Source organism: Pyrgilauda ruficollis, unplaced genomic scaffold, assembly GCF_017590135.1.
Source record: "Pyrgilauda ruficollis isolate IOZ18807 unplaced genomic scaffold, ASM1759013v1 scaffold32, whole genome shotgun sequence".
NCBI classification, from domain to species: Eukaryota; Metazoa; Chordata; class Aves; order Passeriformes; family Passeridae; genus Pyrgilauda; species Pyrgilauda ruficollis.
In genome coordinates this window covers 510,964-531,519 of record NW_024524600.1, presented here as the reverse complement: position 1 = coordinate 531,519, position 20,556 = coordinate 510,964, and the positions used below count along the sequence as shown (strand labels likewise).

The window sequence follows — 20,556 nt, the reverse complement described above, 5'->3', positions numbered from 1 at the left end:
ACTGTCCAAAGGTGAAGCTGGAGAGCTTTATTTGCCTATAAACTACAGTCTTATGTAAAGTTGTATGATGCTTGTGATGGTTGTGATGAAATGATGCTGCAGTAAAAAGTGTAATGTGCCTGTTTATCTTGAGGGACATCAGTCTAACACCAGTATAAAGGTGTGTTTACAATCCCAGACTTTGTGGACAGAGCCTCTATGAAACATTTTGCTGGTTTACCTCTAAGTAAACAGCAGATTTTAGGTGGCCATGAACAATTATTATTTTTAAATCAAACTCTAATACAGCAATAAATTTTATTTATCTTGGTGAACGCTGTAGTATTATTTCATCTATTACAACCTTTATTCCTTTTCTTTTTCCATCTGTGAACTCAGTGATTGGGAGAAGAATCAATGCAATACAACGACTGCAAATGAGCCAAACAGATTGAAATAAATTACTGTTAATAAGTAGAAAAAATTACCCACAGATGAACTACTTACTGAAGAATTTGGTGAAGAATTTTACAGAATAACCTGATTAATATTGTGAACAGATAGACAAAGGACAAATAGCAATACTTGTCATACTGAACTTTCACTAACAGGTGAAGGTTCTCAGAAGAATCTTGTATTCATCAAATGTACAATAACTTTTTTATTTGAAATGGTCTTTGATTCAACATTGTCAAACTGAATATTCTTGAATTTTTAAAGTGATATTTTTAGGCTAAGATTACTTACAATAATGGAGGGTAAAATACTATTAAAACTACTTTTATTTTTTCTTTCAGGGAAAAAAACCCTCCCTTTTTCAGATTAGGCAAAAATTATTATTTTCCCATTTGTTTTGGTCCAGTCACTGAAATGCCAAAACACTGTTTGCAAATTGTAATTATAAATACAAATGTGCTCTCCTACTTACCATTCTCTTTCAGTGGAATCCCAAATGAATCCTTAAAATACCTACTTGACAAAATAAAAAGGTTTTTCTCTTTCCAGGATTTTGCATGGAGTAAAACCTAAAAAATATCCCTCAGACTAGGGAAGCTTGTTTAAAAATATACAGAAACTGGGTCACAACTTCTGCCAACCTCCTCCTACAGTAGCAGTTTAATTTCACAGTTAGTCACATGAGCTCTATTTGTAGGAATAGAGAGGCACAGCCTCTGCAAGTACAAACTCACTCCCAGAAGTTTAATCTTCCTCCATGGTAGGAATCATTTACAATGCGTCCAATTCCCTCCTGAACCACCACAGCTCGTATAATCACAGAAGAAAATCCAGCAACCATGATTCCAACCTGGAAAACATCTGTCCACACCACTGCCTTCAGACCACCCTGCCAGAGGAAGAGCATGTATCAGGTACAACAAGGCAGCAGCACTCCTGCTTTGCACTCACATTCAACTAACAGAAGCATTACCATCTGTATTATGGGTAATGGATTAATTTAACCTTCATCTTTAATGGAACTAATTCTGTCTAACTGATGTCTTTAGGAATTGTATTCTGTAAGATATTCAGGATATCCTGATCCTTTTTTGAAGGGCACGGGAATTTACTTTGGCATACATATAGTTTAATGCAGTATTTCCTTCACCACATAACCTGATTCAGAAGTTTGTATCAAAAGATAGATTTTCAGACAGTGCTCATCTTATTTTATATAAGTACCACTAACTCCAGAAGGTATACTCTTCATCTGAATAAAAATAAACATTATTTAATCCACCATATGCAAATAAATTTGCCACTGAGGCTCCATTTCATCATTTCATCTAGACACTTGGTCAATTAATGCTGAATTAAAGACCAATCTGTTCATGTGGCATGCTATTTTCAGTGGCTCTATTCAATAACATACAAGACTGTTACAGTTTTGGTGTTTGACAAATTGCACAGCAAACCCTGCTATATCAGAAGAAAAATCATAGGAGAATTTTTAGAAAGGGAAATCTACCTTTTTTTGCTATTCTTTCAGCAACAACAAAAGTTTGAGTGTATCATAACAAAAAATATTTCATTTGCATAGAGGCTGCCTATGCATTCAAAGAGATCCCTGGATGAATATGGTCCTGTGGCTACACCTGTAAAATGTAATTCCATGGAGTAACCTGATTATTAGGCTTCTTTTTAATAAATTACACTTTTGATGTAAGTGGTGAAAGGCATCAATTTTTCTCAACCAAAGGGCCCACATACCAGGGTGCAGTAGAATGTGCAGACCACGCCAGTCGCCACCACAGCACCCCACAAGTCAAAGCCAGTGACTGAAAGAGAGAAACATAGCACCAGTGTGAATGAGGCGCTGGGGACAAAACACTGAAGGCCAACTATTGGAAAAAGCTAGAAATAAATTAAATGTGAAAGTAGGAGATATAAATGGCAATGAAAAGATTAGTGTGGCTAAACCATGGGATTCACCCTAACCAGTTGTAAAACTGAAACAGTTGTTACAGATTTGGAAACTGCTAGAAAGTCGAGATTTATTTCAGGATCTAGGAAGCTATTGCCTTTGCTGGGAGCACTCCCAAACAACACATCCAATATGGCCCAACTCAGGAAGGTTTTAAAATACATGTCCTTCGTTGAAACACTTCTGTTGTTGCTGCCAAGCCCTTAGGCAGGGATTTAAGCAAGTAAACAGTCTGGGGGTTCCCCACAGAGATAAGGTTATTCAAGCATTGTCTGGAAGAAATGCGTCAAAGCCTTTCTTCTATTCTTCCTTCTCTTAAGGATCCCATGTTCCTGCTATACAACACTCTGCTGTGGCTGACATACAGGTTGTCACTGCCCCAGCTTGACATGCTCACCCGCTGCCAGGCAGGGTGTTGGGGGCTCCCTGACAGAGAGCTCAGGCTAATGAGGAACACTGAAAACTAGTGAAAAACGTAAGTTATTCTAAATAGGAGCCAGCTAAGTCATAGCTTGGTTTAGCATGTATTTGCAAGGCAAATATAAATATCAAAGACACAAAACCTGTGGGACTTATACACTGGAGGAAATCAGTAAAGAGAGAGTTGAGTTTTTTCTTCCTTTTTGTTCAATGAACAGGGCAAAAAAATTATTCAATGAGCAGAACAACTGTGACTTGATTTTAGCCAAAATGATTCATTTTTGTTTGGATTTTGTTATTCCTTTTTCTTGCCAAATGAACAAAATTAATGGTGTCAGATTAAAAGTTTAATTTGGCTCTGTAGAAAAGCTTTTGCCCTTTTAGAAATGAGTGTGGCTCATTTTCAAATCAAAGAGTCATTGTGAAGTAGAAAATGGAAATATTTAACTTTGTAAATATCATAATAAACATCTTAAGTTAAAAATCTCTTTGCTGTTGATTGGTTTTCCTGCAAAAAGGACAGACGCCATTAAACAGTTCCAGGCAGCCCAAAATCATATTTACAGAACTTTTGCTTTGCTCTCATCTTGAAGAACAGCACTTAACCAAAGGAATTAAATTTGTCTTTAGTGCCTGCATTGCCTTAAAAATTTACTTAAGCCTTCTCAACTTTTCTGAATAAGCCATTATCTACAGGTATTGCATCAGAGGTAGAGTAAATGAGAGCCAGTATTCCCATAAATCTCTTCTGTAATTCCTTACAGGCAGGGATTAAGGGACTAGGATTACATTAAAAGACTTCACAGTCAAGCCCTGAGCTATATTTTTATGTGTTGCATTACCAAAAATACCCCACCATACCAATGCTACAGGAAGAAGAAATAATATCAGTAGAGGAACAGTTACAGTATACTCATTTTACCTTGATTTAGTGCTAAAGCTGGAGCATAAATGACAATACCAGTGTATAAAGTCTAGAGTGGGGAAGAAAAAGAGAAATATCAAAATAAATGTAAATTCCTGGAAAGATGATAACTTTCTGAGATTATTTATTTTCAAATATCTATGTAGTCTATATTTCCTAAATTCATAATTGTTGACAAATAATTCCAATTAGAAGACAAATGTCTGAGGCTATTAATCTCTACAATCTCACAGCCTAGTGTTCTTAAAACAAACACCAGGACCCTTAAATATAAAATCCATCTTCATCTTCTCCTGGCTTTTATAATTAACTTATCCTATTCCTTTAAAACTGCAAAGGAAACAAGAACAAAAGGAAGTTAATGAGGTTTACACATGATTTGTCAAGGAATCTATTACTATCATTTTCTCAGTCTTGAGATCAGTATGTCTTTCAGTATCCAGCCATAATTCATGTGAGTAAGAACACAAAATATGACATCAGTTGGTCATTATGGATAGTGTTACAGGGAATGTAACCTTCAGCCTGTAAAACAAAGCCATACATGATTATATTTTGAACCACAGTATATACAGACAAATCAAGGAGCTAGTCCATCTACCTTTGTGGGCACAATGGGATTCATACACTGATATCCTCAATTTCTTTGTAGATGGTTTTAAATCCTGTTTGCTTCTTTATCACTGTTATTACTGCCACAAGTTCAGCTCTGACATGGGTTAGAAGAATACAGCTTCCAACGTGCTGATAACTTCTGTGAAGGTCAGTGGTCTTGATTCAAAGCATCTGGATCACCAATAGGTCGTGAGCTGACATGCATCAGCTGTCCATGGCTGGACTCTTATGACTTTCTGATTTACAGGGATGGGATTTGGGCATGGAAAAACAGCAGAATCAGATGTCATCCAGGATTCAGCCAGCTTCTGCCCTTCCTGCAAGTGTCCACCCCTAGGCACAGGTGGCAAACCAGAGCAGGACTGCTAACCACTGAATTACTTGCCATGGCTTTTGAGCAGATCAAAGCCAGTCCCTGAGGTGGAGCTCTGCCACATGGCCAGTGGCTATGCTGGGACAGAGCCAAGAGCTAACGGGAGTGAGCAGCTCTCTAGCTGTATGAGGAAATTAGTGTGGAGAAGCTGCTTCACCCAGCCTAACCTAATTGCCCTGAGCCCCTGCTGCACACCTGCTAGAAGCACATGCCAGAAAGGATAGGGGGGCCATTGGGGAAATAGTTATTCCTACCTGTGTGCTACACCCTGCCACTGTGTGTGCATGCTTGTTCCTCTCAGTGCCATAAGTCCTCTCTAGATTTTCATATGCAGCTTGCATGACAAGAAAGCTGCCAGTCCTGATTAGTCCCTGGTGAGTATCTCCTAAAACTACCTATACCACCTCCCAGCCAGCCCCTGACACCTGTCTAGCCCAGTCAATGTTTGACTTGCTGTCCATACAGTGACTGTCAGCATGGGCTGCTGAAACACAGAATCATAGAATGGTGCGTGTGGGAATGGTCCTTTAAAGATCATCTAGTCCAATGCCCCTGCCAAGGACAGGCACACCTTCCACTAGATCACATTGCTCAGAGCCCCATCCTGCCTGACTTTGAACACTTCCAGGGCTGGGCCATTGCACAGTCCCCAGACTACCTGGTCCAGTATCCCACTATCCTTTTTGCAAATAAATTCTTCCTTCTACCCACTCAAAATCTACCTTCTTTCAGTTTAAAACTATTATTCCTTGTCCTGTCACTACAGGTCTTGGTAAAAAGTCTCTCTCCATCTTTCTCATAAGCCCCCTTTGAAAGGCTGCAATAAGGTCTCCCCACAGCCTTCTCTTCTCCAAGTTTAACAATTAATCCCACCTTTTTCAGCCTTTTTTCACAGGAGAGGTGTTCCACCCCCAAGACCATTTTTGTGGTCATCCTCTGGACCTTCTGCAAGAGGTCCATCTCTTTCCTGTGCTGGGGACCCCACAGGCAGATGCAGTACCTCAGGTGGGGTCACACAAGAGTGGAGTAGACAGGGAGAATCGCCTCCCTCAAACTGCTGCCCATACTTCTTTTGGTGAAGGATAGAATTGGCTTTCCGGACTGTGACCAGACTTTCTGACTTGGTCAAATTTTTCATCCACCACTATCTCCAAGTCCTCCTCTGCAAGGCTGCTCCCAATCAGTACATCCTCAGGCTATACTCATATTTGTGATTGCCCCAATCCGTGCGCAGGACCTTGCACATGGGTTTGTTGAACTTTATGGGGCCACTCCTCAAGTCTGTCAAAGTCCCTCTGAATGGTGTCTTTCCCTTTAGCAAATCAGCTGCACCACTTAGCATGGTGTCATCCATAAACTTGCTAAGGGTGAGCTCATTCTCACTATCTATGTCCTTAATGAAGGTATTAAATAGTATTGATTCCAGTACATACAGCAGTCATTATTGGTTTCCATCAGAATATTTAGCTGTTTACTGCAATGCTTTGGATGCAATCATCAAGTTAATTTTTTTTCCTTCTAATAGTCCATCAGTCAAATTCATACCTCTTCAAGCCTTTTAACTCAATGGATTCAGCATGAGAACTTGTGGCTTTCTCATACACAGCAAGTAAGTGTCAGAAGCCTTCAATTATCAGAAATTAAAATTTATCACAGCTATGATCACATTTTTGTGTCAATTTAAATAGGACTGATACAATCTTTCTGCTTCTTCAGTAGAGTTTTTTTGATTGTATTATTATAAATCCTTTTCTTTACCTTATTTTAAGTATTAATATTCGCAGAAGAGTTAAAATTGCACCATTAATATCTTGGGAGGTTTTCTTTCCTCACTAGTATTTAATTTTTTCAGGTTAAATTGTAAGTGCTTGGCAGAGAAAGCCACATATAGCTCTTAGGTTAATTTCCTTGAGCATGTATTTAAGTTGCATAGAATTATTTTTCTCATCTTTGCAGGCAAAGATTATGCTTAGCTCTTCCAACTTACGCAACTGTGATGTCTTCATACGTGCTGGTGAAACAGTGTCAGGTTTCACACATGCCAGCACTCTACTTTTTCCATGAGCTTGTGTATCTGTAAAAACCAGCTAAGCAGCACTGCTAAAATCAGTAATGAGCAGTGCATTGGGAACTATCTTACTGGTGCAAATGTGATTACCCTGTGACTTCTGGTGTGCCTTAAAAAATGCAAAAATGGACAAAAACAAGCATGTACCTTAAAAAACTTACTGATTGAATAGTCATTCTTACTTTGAATTACCCAAAAGTCCACTTCAAAACTGTGAAAAGAACACATTTTTTTCTGGTGCATTTGACATGTGCTCACTGACATTTAGAAGCTGTGGTCCCATACTGACCCTTTGAAAGGGCCAGACAGCAAACTGTACCAACAATAATTTAAGAGATTGCTTTAGTTTAACATTCCCCAGGGTAGTAATCTTCTACTTCTCAGTTTGCAGACACCTAAGGTTTTTCCAGTGGTGGTGCAAACCCTTGTGCAGTAAGTAAATGACAGCTCCTGACAGCCTTTTTCGTCACCTCTCACTGACCCTTGAGAATCAGACTCCCAGAATCCACGCAGCAGAGGTTGAAAACTGTCACTGTAGATCACTGGTGCACGTTTGCATTTTGAACTCATTGCGAGGTTCTCCAGCAGGCAAGTGAATGACTGCTCTTCACACTGCTACCCTGTGTGAAGGGCTGCTCGTCTCTTGGCATGGTGCTGAACTGGGTACTCAGCAGTGCCCACAGAGACCCAGGAGGCAGGTAGCCCAGCACCTGCTCCGCACCTCACTGCTGTGCAGCAGAAAGAGCTTTGCTTCTCCTGCTCCCAGCCACCCAGGCACTGTGGTAACCACATCAACTGCCCAGAAAAAACAGCCAGTTACACCCAACCAAATAATTCCAGCAGCCCGAGAACCACAGAACAGCTCTGACGTTTACTTGCCGTTTGTATTATGAAAAGGACCGTTCCACAGAGGCGTAGATATTTATTAAATCGAAGTTCTAAATACTGCAAAAAAGAAGAAAAAACAAATGCTTATATTGAAATTTGGCACTATTGATAGGACTAGAATGAAGTGATATGCAATACAGAAAGAGCAGAGTGTAGTTTTTACATTTTCATGAATGGCCAAAACTCCTAGGTCTCCTTGTTTGATATCTCTTTCAACCTGGTTTTCTTTACAGACTTCACCAGTGGGTAATGAAACACAAACAAGTGAAGCAGACATAAGCTAGTCACTATACAAGGGTGTCTACAGAAAAGACTAGAACATATTATCACAGAAACACTAAATATGCTGAGTTGAAAGGAACAAAGACACACAAGAATCATCAAGTCCAACTCTTGACTCTAAACAGGGAGTTTACTAAGAGTCATTACAACTAAGAGTTGACAATGACATAGCAGCCAAGAAATAGAATCCACTAGTTTTGTGAAATCAGAGAGAAAAAGAAAACATTGTGACTATTCCTACATCTTAGTCAGTGTGGAAACTCTGGCATTATGTGTGTCCATCTGAACTGCTGCAAGAGAGGGCAAAAGATCTTCAGTTGTCAGCAGCTTCTCCCCATGTTAACCTCACCTTCTGCACTGCCCAAGGCAGCCTGATATATTCTACAGATAAGTCAAAATTTATCCTTTTGTGAAACAGGAATCCTCACTTTTCTATCAAGGCTGGAACAGCACAACCTCTAAATTAGTCTGTCATGCTGCAGAGCAGATTTCTTACCACCATCTGTCCTAAAAACACTCTCAGTGTGTGGTTGTACAAAAGAAATCTAATTTGCCTGACAAATCTGTCCAATCAACACAGATAAACACTGAGGCTCAAAAGGGCTCACTCATGAACTGAGCATTTAAAATGTGACCTGTGAGCATGTCCCCACAAGGAAGCAGTCTTGAACCCCTGGACAGATACAAAAGGTTGCTAAAAATCTGAACTCTGTCCAGAAATAGAAGATATATCTTTTATAGGTGGATTACTGATTCAATGCCAAGATAATCAGTGAGTTTCCAGTCATTATCATAAGCTTTTATTTAAAAGAGCCCTATTTAAGTATCATCATGACAGTCCAAAGATTAGTAGATTAAAATACACTGGAAGACACCAGGAATTTCTGTTGGTGAACTCTTATCTAAATTCACTAGCAGAAATCTTGTTTTCAGCCTCCAGTGCTGCAATGTCTCTGTTCAGTGTAATAAAATGCTAAAGATCAAAGCAGCCAGTCAAGGACTTTCACCTGCACCGATGCTCCTTTCCCAAAGTCCTCTGCAAAATGAGCAGTTTGCTTCTAAATCTGCAGGTAGGAACTATCTCCATGCAGGATAAACACGTTGCATGGACATTTTGAATCAGAAGAAAGCACTGACCAGATGCTTCCCGATCCCAAAACTGTCAGACTCGACCTGTGATTATCCCACTACCCCAGCTGTCTCTGTGCTGATGGCTATAACTTTAACTTGTATGCTGTGCTTAAAACCAGCTCAGCCTTATTTTGGTGGAAATAAGAAAACTTTCACAGACAGAGAGCATTTGCTGACCTCCTTGTATAATCATGAGAGAGAAGACATTCAGTAGTGTAAACAGCCTCAGGTGACAAGGGGTGTCTTCAAAATCTCTAGGAACAGCACAAATACCTACTCTGCCAAAGGGTGACTTTTGTGGTTGCACCTTAGCTTAGAAACCAATCTGGAGGGAGCATGATGTGATGTGATAACTCTGGTTCCTACAGTAGATGCTTTTGTGCTCTGGTTTGGGTATATTAATTACAGATGATTAATGACATGTCACCATCCAAGCTGCATTAGGATTACTCCACCTACCGAACTGAGTATCTGGCATGAGGAAATAAATCTGGTACGACACACAGCTCCTGAGCTAAGGCAGCAGGGTTGAGCATCACCTGCCTGCAGAGACAGTGTAGGCAGACTTGGGGACAGAGGGTTGCAGCCTGCTCTCGGGAGTGTGAGGACATAGGACAGCCCAGAGTGCAGGGAATTTGGGGGAAGAGAAGGTGGAGGGCAGACATGTAGAAAGTAGGTATGAGAAGCCTCCCAGCTCCCTAAAATCTGGGGAGGGATTCTTTCCACTTCCTTACCTCATAGGTGCTGGTAATGCCCAGCTTGTAGAAGACAGGCAGGAAGATCTCAGCACTGCACAGCACCACCAGGCCGTAGGTGATGGCAAAGACGCAGAAGATGGCACCATAACGATAGATCTCAGCAGGGGTGCCCAGCACCGTGACGGCTGACATGAAGCTGGCGGTGAGGGAGAGTGCAACCGGGAGGGCACTCATGCTTCGGCCTGCCATAAGGAAGTCCTTCGACGTCTTCTGCCCACCTCCCACAAAGGCATAGTAGATGCCAATGATGGCTGAGATGAGCAGCATAGCCGCAAAGACCACATAGTCCCACACGGTGAAGCGCCCCATTCTACGCGAGGAACTCACCCTTGGAACCAAGGCTCTTCCCCAAAATCAGAGGGGCTGTTGCTGCCTCCGCAGGGCTGGCATAAGCAGGAGGAAGCAGATGGGAACGGGCCCCCGGGGAGGCGCCTTCCGCCGGGGCTGGGGCAGGTGCGGTGCGGTGACACCAGCGGGACAGAAGCGAAAAGGTGCGCTGCGGTGTCCGCGGGTGGGACAGGTGCGGAGCGCTGCGGTGTCCGCCGCCGGGACAGGTGCGGGGCAGTGCGGTGCGGCGTCCGCAGCCGGGACAGGTGCGGGGCGGTGCGGTGCGGTGTCCGCCGCCGGGACAGGTGCGCTGCGGAGCGCCCCGCGCAGGTCTCCGCCGCGTGTCCCCGCGGCCGGGAGCGGGTGCGCCGGGAGCCGCTGTGCGAGTGCCGCAGCCGGGACGGCGGGCGGGCCTTATACGGTGCCGGTGCCCGCTCCTCCCCGCGGCGCTGAGCGCCCCCGCGGAGCGAGAAGGGGCGGCGATCGCGGGCCAGGGCAGCCCGCCCCGAGCCTCCGGGCTGCGGGATGGAGCCACGGCACAGCCCCGCCTGAACGCGGTTACAACTCAAACTTGGGTTGCGGTCCAGAGCTTCTGGAGGGAAGACATTTCACACGAGAGTTCCCCAGGATGGGGAACCTACCCTCGCTCATTAGCATATTGCACCATCTCCCCAAAGGGCTGAGGTGAAAATATCGTTTGATATATACATTTCCATGAGTTGTGCAATCTGGAAGGAAACTCACTGAATCAGATTTACCAAGACGAGTTGATGAACACTGCGGTTGTGCAACAGGGAAGCCCTACTACCTGCACTGTGCTCACAGAAGTTTTACTACTCATCTTCATGTTCAGGAGTCAAAGTGCACAGGAATATCACAAATGGAGCTTCACACACCTTACCCAGAGAGGAATACACCAAAAACACCTATGGGATTCTAAGGTCATGCATGTCAAGTGGTGGAGATGTGCCTATTTCTATAGCCAGCAGTAGACACAGGACTAACAGCAAATACCATATTTGGCCACTTTGCCACATATTACCAACCCCAGATGGGGAAAGAAGATGAAAGGATGCCAAAGCTAACTCAGATGTGCTTGACAGCAGTGCAGCCACACACAGCACACCTTGCAGCAGAGTTTAGAAGCTTTGCACAGTAGCTTTCCATCTTGAGCTGTACATTGGCAAAGTGCTATGCTGGAAGTGATTACCTAGTAAAAGTCAGAACCAGCCTGAGGATTAAAAATTACCCTGTTTTCCTTTGTGGAAGGTGGAATAATTGTCCTTCCTGCCCAGCCTCTCCTGGCTCTTATCCACAGCTGGATAAGCTGGAAGCAGTCTGCTGTAAGTGCTCTGAGCTGCCTGGATATGACCATTCTAAGACATGATTTTCAGCAGCCTTCTGTATCTTAGACAGAAATGACCAGACAGACACCTGACAGCCAAGCACAGATGATGGAACGCTTCTCTCTTCTTGGGAGCTCTGGAATTGCAGGCCTTTTGGATTTATTTCTGAGTGCATATTGGAAGGAGGGGGAAGCAGGTGGAAGTCTGGTCTGGCAGGATTATTAAATTGAGCTGTGAAATCATGTCTGTTTTGGTCTGGTGTCTAGATGCCTATCTGGGAGTCTGAATGTCCTTGCAGAGACAGGAGCTGGTCATGGTGTGCAAGTGGCATGTCCTAATCTCACCACAGCAGGTTAGGGCACCAGTCTCTGTAGCCCAATTACTCTCTAATTACTTATACAATGAGTAAGAGCTTCCAGATGTCCTGTTGAGGAAGATCAAGAAAGAAACATATGCTCTACACCTACCAGTACCTATTGATTTATTGATCATCTGAATTGGGTGCCCTAAATCAACTTCTGACAACATGAAAGATGATAAACCTTTCAAGCAAAGCCTCAATCAAAACCAGCACATCCCCACTCAGTGCAATGAATTGGTATTGTCCAAAAAAAGGTATTTGTTGTCAAAAAAGCATGACTCCTTTTTCTCAGGAAGGATAAAAACAGGCTCTGGCCCAGACCAGCTTGTGCTGCTCAGAGCTTCATGCTCAGTGTTCTTTGTTTGCACTTCTTCAGGAATTATGTTGCTCAAACCATTCAAACAATAACATGAATTTAAAGTGTTAATTACATAGGATTAATACAATTTTGATTTGGCTTCTTTATAATTTTTGACATAATGTAAACACAACAAGTGATAACATGTACTGGAAAACAAATCATGTTTCTTAACTGAAACACAAGCAGCTATGAGGAAATGAACATCACTTTGGTTTCACGTGGCATCCTCGGCTCTTTTACCAGTAGTGTTAAGCAAATTGTCTTTCAAATTTCATCATAATCAATATGCCATGAAAGGCTGGATCCTCCAATGCGGATGTTTCCATTTTTGGAACAGGCAGCAAATCTGTATGATGGCCATGTTCTAAATCACAGCAAGTGAACCTGGAGAACAGGACTAAATGTTTTTCTGGATTTTTCACACAGGGAACCAAATTAGCTCTATTGGTTTGTGCTGTATAACAGAGAACTGCTTTTTCTCATCGCTACACTAGATATGTAAATGGCTTCCAAACTTCTGTCTTTCATTATCTTCTTGTAACACTTTTGCCCCATCTCCACTGGGCCTTATGTGGTGTCTCATCTCATTGTGGCTGTGACTCTGTTTTTGTAAGATCTACTGACATCAGTGGGATTCAGTTTAATAGCAAGAGGGGTAAGATTCACATCTCTCCAGCACCCTCTAATTAAAAAGGCCACGGATCTGACCAAACAAACCCCAGGCTGCCTATGGGTTCCAAATGGTTCCTTCCTTGTGATTGTATTGGGCTCATTTCCACTATGGGACAGCTCTGTGAGGTATTACTGGAAGTCTGTAGGGAAGGACATTCCCTTCCTGTTATTTTTCATGTGGAGAGGCCACTGCATTGGGAGATCAGTCAGATGTCTTTCTCCTGTGGATGAGACAAATATATTGAGCCCTGAGCTTGGAAAGATGCTGCCCATCTTTCTGAACTAAGTTGTGAAAATAGACTTTGAGAGATTATCCTGCTTGTAGGCAAATGTGGGCATGGGCAAAAACTGTAAGTGAGGGAGGAAAGCACTGGAGGCCTGGTGACCATTGTTCAGTAGTGATGCAAGACCCTTTACATTTTGCTTTGGCAGCCTGGGAGCTCTCCAACTTCCAGTAATTCTTTGCTTCATTTCATACTGTGTGGGGTTCAGCTGTACCTACCCCAGCTGAGCTGAGTTTGCAGATCAAGAACAGTTCGTGGTCAATTTTATTGACCTGTGTAGTGCCAGGACTGGCCATTGTTCTCTGCTGCTTACACAGGGATCAGTTTGGAAACCTTGCCTGAAAGTGGCTGGCTGTTGGTAAAAACAAACAAACAAAATAATTTCAAAACAAAATCTGCAAAAATGGATGATTTGTTAGGAAATCAGGGATGTGGGATGATGCCCTGTATATATGTATACATGTATTCATGTGGAAGGTGTTTGCACTTCCTACAATGACCACAGTACACCATCACCAAATCTAGAGAGATTAGGACCTCAGAAAGATTAAGGACCTACCAGTTGCATTGAAGTAGATGGGAAAAAATGCAGGATCCCATAAATGTTCCTATTGAAAGGAACACTGCTGCAAGATCTGAACTTCTATTAGGGGAATGGTGAAACCATTTGAGAGAAAGACCTTAAAAACACAGAACTGCAGGCAAAGCTTCTCATCTTCTTAAGTTCACAAGCCAACCAACACTAAGACACAGTGACATGAGGACCTAGATTTAATTTACTCCTCTGTTCATGGAGCTACCAGTTAAATTTCCTTTATGTCACAGTTAGTGTTAGGAATAACACATCAAAATTAATCATTTACTCCTAATTAGACTGTCTGATTTTTCTCACAATGTGGTACTCCAAGTAAAAATGCACTTCTTTTACTTTTGAAAAAATTTAATTGTAGCAACTGCTTCCTATACAACATCACTTGTCACCTTGAAAAACCTGTTGCATTTTGGTGTAAAGGAAACTCATTGCTGATGGTGTTTCATATTTCTGAACATCAGTTAGAGTCTTTGAATACACCCTAATCTCCTCTACCTGCTGTGCTTTTCACTGCTGTTCTGAATTGCTTGGCATAGTATAGCTAGTTACCTTATACCACATCACTGGCTTTGCTTCTCCTGGTTTAATGGTCCTGTTGTGGTTTAATCCCAGCCAGCAGCTAAGAACCATGCAGCCATTCAATCACCCACCTGTTCCCAACCTTGCAGTGAGGAGGAGAAATGGAAAAAAAAGAAAAGCAAAACTTGTGGGTTGAGATAAGAGCAGTTTAATATGTGAAACAAAACAAAATCTAATAATAATATTTATAATTATGACAATATTAATAATTTTAATTAAAGGGTGTGGCAGGACCCCAAAAGAAACAAGCAATGCACAATCCAGTTGCTCACCACCCACTGACTGATGGCCAGCCCACACCCAAGCAGCAGTTAGCGTCTCCTGGCCAACTCACCTCAGTTTATATATGGGAATGATGTTCTGTGGTATGGAATATACCTTTGGCTAGTTCAGATCAGCTGTCCTGGCCATGCTCCCTCCCAGTTTCTTGTGCACCTGCTCAGTGGCAGAGCATGGGAAACTGTTTGGCTTAGGGTAAGCACAATGTAGCAACAATGAAAACATCAGTGTGTTATCAACACTCATTTTATACTACATTCAAAATGCAGCACTGTACCAGCTACTAAAATAAAATTAACTATCCCAGCCAAAACCAGGGCAGGTGTCTTAATCTTCCACAGTCTTTTTTAGTGATTTTCTTAGCTTTCTTTTCAGTTACTTTTTTGTCAGCCCTTTTTCTGTTAATAGTGTTTGGACATGACAGAATTATCCTGAAAGGGGATTCAGAAGAGCATCATCATCATCATCATCATCAATATTATTTGTGAAATTTGGATGAGTTTCATAGAAATAGTCACCTGGCACATGTATTTTGAGCACAGGGATTTTCTTTTACAGAGATGTCCCATAATTGCTACCTCTTTATTTCCAGTAATATCACTAGGGCACATTTCCAAGCATCCTTTTAGAAACTTCTTTCTAGTAGTAATTTTATAGAAGTGCCTCTTGCACAGACTGTGTTCTGTTTGTGGGCAATAACAAGGATGCAATGATATTTGCAAGTGTCTTATGTCTTAAAAAAACATAAATAAAACAAGTTAAATATTTCAAGAAGCATGGTTCCCTAATTCCATGTCTGTCGTTTTTCCAATCCTCATCCTATTCAATCCTATATTTGAAGAGGTGTAGAATTGGGAAAGGTCTTTGCTACAGACCCTAATCATTAGGAAGTCTTTCATGGTAATAACTTTTGCTTGAAGTGTTTGTCCTCTCATGCTTAGTATGTCTGGGACACAAGTACACAAAGAGTGACTTGCAAAGAAAGAGATCAACAAGGAGAAAAGAGCCAAAGAGTCATAAAAATCATGGTTTATGTTAACATTTTGAATGACACCTTCTTAGTTGTTTGTTTTTTCTATGTTCACATTCCACTGAAATTCGAATGAATGCAGTTTGAAAGGAAAATAATTTAAATGTGAGTACTTAATTGTCTTGAGAAGAGAACTTTATATTGTGTAACCCACTAATACCAACACACCTTTTAAAATCAATAGTGAGTGCTCCAGGATTGAAGGAAGTACTTAAGTTAGCCTTGACTACTGGACATTTAAATCTGAATGATTAGGAGTCTATAATGCAGTGAGATGTAGCATACATAAATACTTGCTCACGAGAACAATTAGTATGGGAATAAAATTGTGGTACAGATTTTACTTCTTTAACTCAAATGGATAAATAAGTTACATGTTTGAACTTTATACCCATGGCTTTGGGATCTTTTGTTTATTTAAGGTGTTCAATTCTGCATCAACAGAATTACAATTCAACTAGTTTCTTTACTTGCAGTTAATGTATGAGAAAAGGCTGTCAAATGTTCACCAGAATGATGAACAAAAAATTGATTTTTTTTCTGAGTAAATTTTTCTGAACTTCTGTATTTTGTTTCTGTTGCTTCCCTCTTTTTTTCACTAGCTGCTATCCAAACTATCTCAGATCACATGTTTTAGTTGAAGTTATTTAGATATGTCTCTGCTTTAGGTGTACCGTGTAGGGTACTTCGGTTATGCAGCTTGGCTCCCTGCTGAAAGAGAGAGACAGGTTCTTCAGAAAGAAACTGTTGTTTTGATATGCTCCCTGGAGGAGCCCATCTCTTTGCACTTTCTACAGAGGAAGCCTCTGGAAATGAGCCTGCTAACTCTGCCACTTCGAAATACTCTGAAAAAATGTTGCCTGCTACTGCCCAGCTAGCCTAACTAGCTTTTTAATTATTATTTTATTTTTCAATTCATAATCCAGAGTGTCTATCACCAGGTCTGACATCTCCCTTATTACCTGCCTCCCATCCTTCTTTGTAATTGCTACTGCTGAATCCTCTGTGCTCCCTCAATCCTTTCATCTCCACCCCCATCTCATCACATTAAGAAACTTTCTCTTCCTCCTCCCTCTCACACTTCTGCAAGAATCCCCTTCCTTTTGGACCCACAGTCCCATGAGGCATTTCCCCCAAAATTGCTGTTTCCTATCCACTTCATTCTTTCAATTTTTTAATGTCTCAAGGAACTGACTGCCTTGCCTCTCTTTTAAACCCCTTTTCGATCATCTTTATTTCTTCTTTTACTCTGCCAAGGCTGCCCATGCCGAGATCACACAGACACATACATTGCTTGGAAATGTTTGAAAGCAGTTATGCATATTTATACCAGCTCTATGTGTTTAATTGCTTTGTTTGTCAGGCATCCTCAAAGCAACATCACCAAAAGTAGATAAGGAAGGAGGTTTTTCCCTCCGGTCCAACCATCTGCGTCTGTTGACTTTGGCTTGGTTTGTTTCTTCTGCTTTCCTCTATAACGTGAGATTTGTTACACCTATTTCTGATGCTATCTGGATATTTCAAATAGCAAATTCCTGTTTTTTCTGGAGAGTGTAAACACTGCCAGCATCCTTGGTCTCTCCCAAGATGCTGCTGGGACACTGTAGGTTTTTGGCCTCTTGCACTGCAGTCTTATGGCTGTTGCAGGAAGCTAAGGAGTGATGGGTGGTCTGTGGTGGATGGGGGACAGTGGTTATGTGTCATGTGGATGTTCATGACCAAACTCCATGGCAGGAGAACTTTATTAATCCAGGCACACTAAGACTCTTAAAATTAATGTCTCTTGTGTATTGCTATCCAGTGTTAGCACATGTTCAAATAGACTACTGAGTGGGGTTTGATGAAAATGTGGATTTGGGGCTAAGGCAATGGGGAAGAAATAATAATTTTAACATGCTTTTTTAAATAGGCAAAAAAAAAATGGTATTGATCTAGCATCATAAAGCCTCCACAGCTTCTGCATAGTCAGGTTAATACCATGTGATAGTGCTAGCAGATTGGTGAATGATGTGATGCACAAGGAAGTGCAACAGTAAATGGCAGTAGATGAGAAGCATATTGGCTGCAGTTGGATTTAAGGGACTCTATCTCTTGGTACAGAAGATGCTCTGTATCTGTACAGTACTATTAGCTGATCATCATTTTAAAGGGGCTCATTTCATCTCACATCAAAAGAGGCGCGGGTGGGCACCCTGCAAGTGATCTTCTACTGGCTCTGAACACCAGGTGAAATATAGCCCTCTGTGCAGCCAGCAGCTATAGCCAGAGAGCTGAACTGCACCCCTGTGGCAAGTGCTTGCCCAGTTCAAGCAACCAGGACTTCATCTGCTTCAGAGTCTTTTGGGTTTTCTCTCTTACTTGGAGATGGAGGCTCATTTCCTTTTCCTTTATTACTGAAGTGTCAGTCTCCACCTAGATATCTTTTATATAGGGATCTATTATTTCAATATGTTTGTTTTATCAGTTCTTTCAATGGCCCCTATTTGATTTGATCATAAATTAGACCCACAAATTGATATTAAAAGCAGCAGCAGTGTCCAAAGACTTACTTAAATTTTATAATAAGAAGGGACAGCCCTAATTTTTTTTTCCTTAATGTTAGCAACATCTCTGCAGTGACAGCATCAATAACATTTTTTTGGTGTTTTTTTGGTTGGTTGATTGGTTGGCTGGCTGGTTGGTATGGTTTGGTATTTTTTGGGGTTTTTTTCTGCTTTATATAGACCAATATTGGAAATTTTTTCATAAATGTCTGTAATTTAGCAGCTGGTACCAGCAGCTTATGACACAGTGGAAGTGCCAAGAAGGGCTGCTTTTGTCTCTTGGTGTGGTATAACTTCTTCCACTTTTCTAAGGCACCCACAAATATTTCACTCAACAGAACACATCAAAATTAGACTGCTTCCTAGCAGTCTCAGCTTAAGGGTATGTATGTTCAAATGTATTTTCCTTACAGTACACTGCAGAGCTGAGATTATTAGACCCTTTCCTCAGAGTTTCAGCTTTTGTACACTATGTCTCTTGGATCTATGAGATCAGGAATGGATAACTGAAGTACCGACTCTATTGGAACCTGAAAGCAAAGTTACAGCTGCATGAATACTATGACAGTTCAAACTTCAAATAAGAAAAGAAAAAGCTGCAAATTAATTAGCCAAAACATCAAACCTACATACCTAACTTTCATTGCATGAATGAGATGGATGCAGAGATATGAGAACAGTACCAATTGCTTTGTACATTACCTTCTATTCCATGCCAGGAACATACCATTCCTTTCAGTGAGCCTGGCCTTACTTTCCCCTGAATGGCATGCTGTAAACAGACTGTTAATAGTCCCAGACACAGGACAGACAGCCTGAAATCCAGATGGTTTCTGTCAAATCCAAATGCCCTCATTTTAATGGTGAGCATGAAGTGCAGGACAGCATTCACATCTCTTTTGGGGAACAAGACTCCATCCTGCCTTTTAATTTTCCTTTCCATGCTCCATGAATATATATTCCTCTGTGAATCCTCTTCCTGCTGCTTCTATTACTTTCAACAAGGCTGTAGCCAGTTCTGCTGCTGCTGCTGTGGCAGAGCAGTGGATGAGGAACAACAGCAGTAGCCACCACTGCAAACCTCTCCTGTCCTGGGGCTGTCTGTATACATGTGGTCTGTGTAGAAATCAGACCCTTTCTCTTTATAACACAAATAATTTCTAAAACTTTCTTCTCCACCAAAAAAAAAAAAAAAAAATTAGCCAAAAACAAAAAAAAACCCAAACCAAACCAACCCAACCCAACCCAACAACAAAACAACAAAAAAGACCCCAAAACAAACAAACAAAAAAAAACCCAAACAACAAACAGAAAACCAAAGCCTAAAAAAAAAAAGCCCCAGGTGTGGGTTCCTACTGGGCAGAAAACTGGCATGAATTGTGGCAAAATTGTGCCAGGGATTGTATTGATGATCTATTGGTGTAGACAGTCCCTGTGCTCTGGTGCTGTTCAGTTTTGCTGTTCAAGAGTTGGAGCTAGTACAGCCCAGATATTTCAGCTCTGCAGCAGGACCCTGACTTGAAATAGATGAGTCACTGGTCTAGGTGTGTCAAGGGTTGAACCAGGTTGCCAGTGCACCTTTCTGTGAGGAAAGGCCCCTAAGTTCAGAATATTTCAGGCAGAATATCTGGGATCTAAATTCCAGTCCCTTCTTCCAACCCTCTCTGATCAGCAAACCTAAGGGTTTCCCCTTCTCCCCATGAAATTCTCCCCATGACTCAGCTAGCATTGACCTGGAGTTGCGTTATTTGCAGAATCTCTATGCTTCAGGCATATTAGAAAAAATGTGGCCAAACAGTTCCACCACATTGCAGAACAGGATTCCAGTATCTTGTCTGCTTTGATTTTGAAGTGCTCTCAACAACATCCTACATGATCTTGTGGGGTTTTCTCCCGCAAGGCAAGGCAAAATGCCAGCTAGAAGCTGAGGAGGAAACTGGCAGTGAAAATATGTCATTGTGTTACAAAGGGCTCATCTTACTTTGCAGACAAATTTAAAAATTATAAATCTGTTTGCTTAAGTTGAAAGAATACACCAAACTGCATGATACACTTGTATAACCTGCCTTAAACTCGTGCCAGCTTCTCCCTACAGGAGGATTTTGAAGAGCTCCTGTGATGCAGTAGTTTATAGCCAGATCCACCCCAGCCCCCTGCACTCCACCTGTGTGGTGACTCAAGAGAGGCAAAGAGAAAGGCTTCTATTGATTGAGCAACCTAGATTTGGGCATCCAAGACTGGAAGTTGTTTGGTCTAATCCACAGTTGTTTCTGTTCATCTATTAGCCTGTTATATTTCATTTTGAAAGGGAAAATCCTCTC

General features: G+C 41.6%; 2 protein-coding genes across 5 annotated transcripts in view; one reads left to right on the top strand and one right to left on the bottom strand.

The window, feature by feature from the left end:
• SLC5A8 (solute carrier family 5 member 8) overlaps positions 1 to 10,669 on the bottom strand; it is a 29,579-nt gene extending 18,910 nt beyond the window's left edge. For all 3 annotated transcript variants that reach the window (XR_005955704.1, XR_005955705.1, XM_041474408.1), the window contains exons 1-5: positions 9,838 to 10,669; positions 7,682 to 7,747; positions 3,744 to 3,795; positions 2,188 to 2,255; positions 1,170 to 1,324 (exon numbers count right to left, since the gene is read on the bottom strand). Coding sequence is in view for 1 of the 3 variants with exons in the window: in XM_041474408.1 (XP_041330342.1) it covers positions 1,170 to 1,324; positions 2,188 to 2,255; positions 3,744 to 3,795; positions 7,682 to 7,747; positions 9,838 to 10,170 (674 nt within the window). In the remaining 2 variants the exon portion in view is untranslated. The remainder of the gene's footprint in view (positions 1 to 1,169; positions 1,325 to 2,187; positions 2,256 to 3,743; positions 3,796 to 7,681; positions 7,748 to 9,837) is intronic.
• Positions 1,237 to 20,556, top strand: part of UTP20 (UTP20 small subunit processome component) — an 85,798-nt gene continuing 66,478 nt past the window's right edge. For both annotated transcript variants that reach the window (XM_041474406.1, XM_041474403.1), the window contains exon 1: positions 1,237 to 1,349. In XM_041474406.1, the coding sequence (XP_041330340.1) occupies positions 1,275 to 1,349 (75 nt within the window). In that variant the 5' untranslated portion in view covers positions 1,237 to 1,274. The remainder of the gene's footprint in view (positions 1,350 to 20,556) is intronic.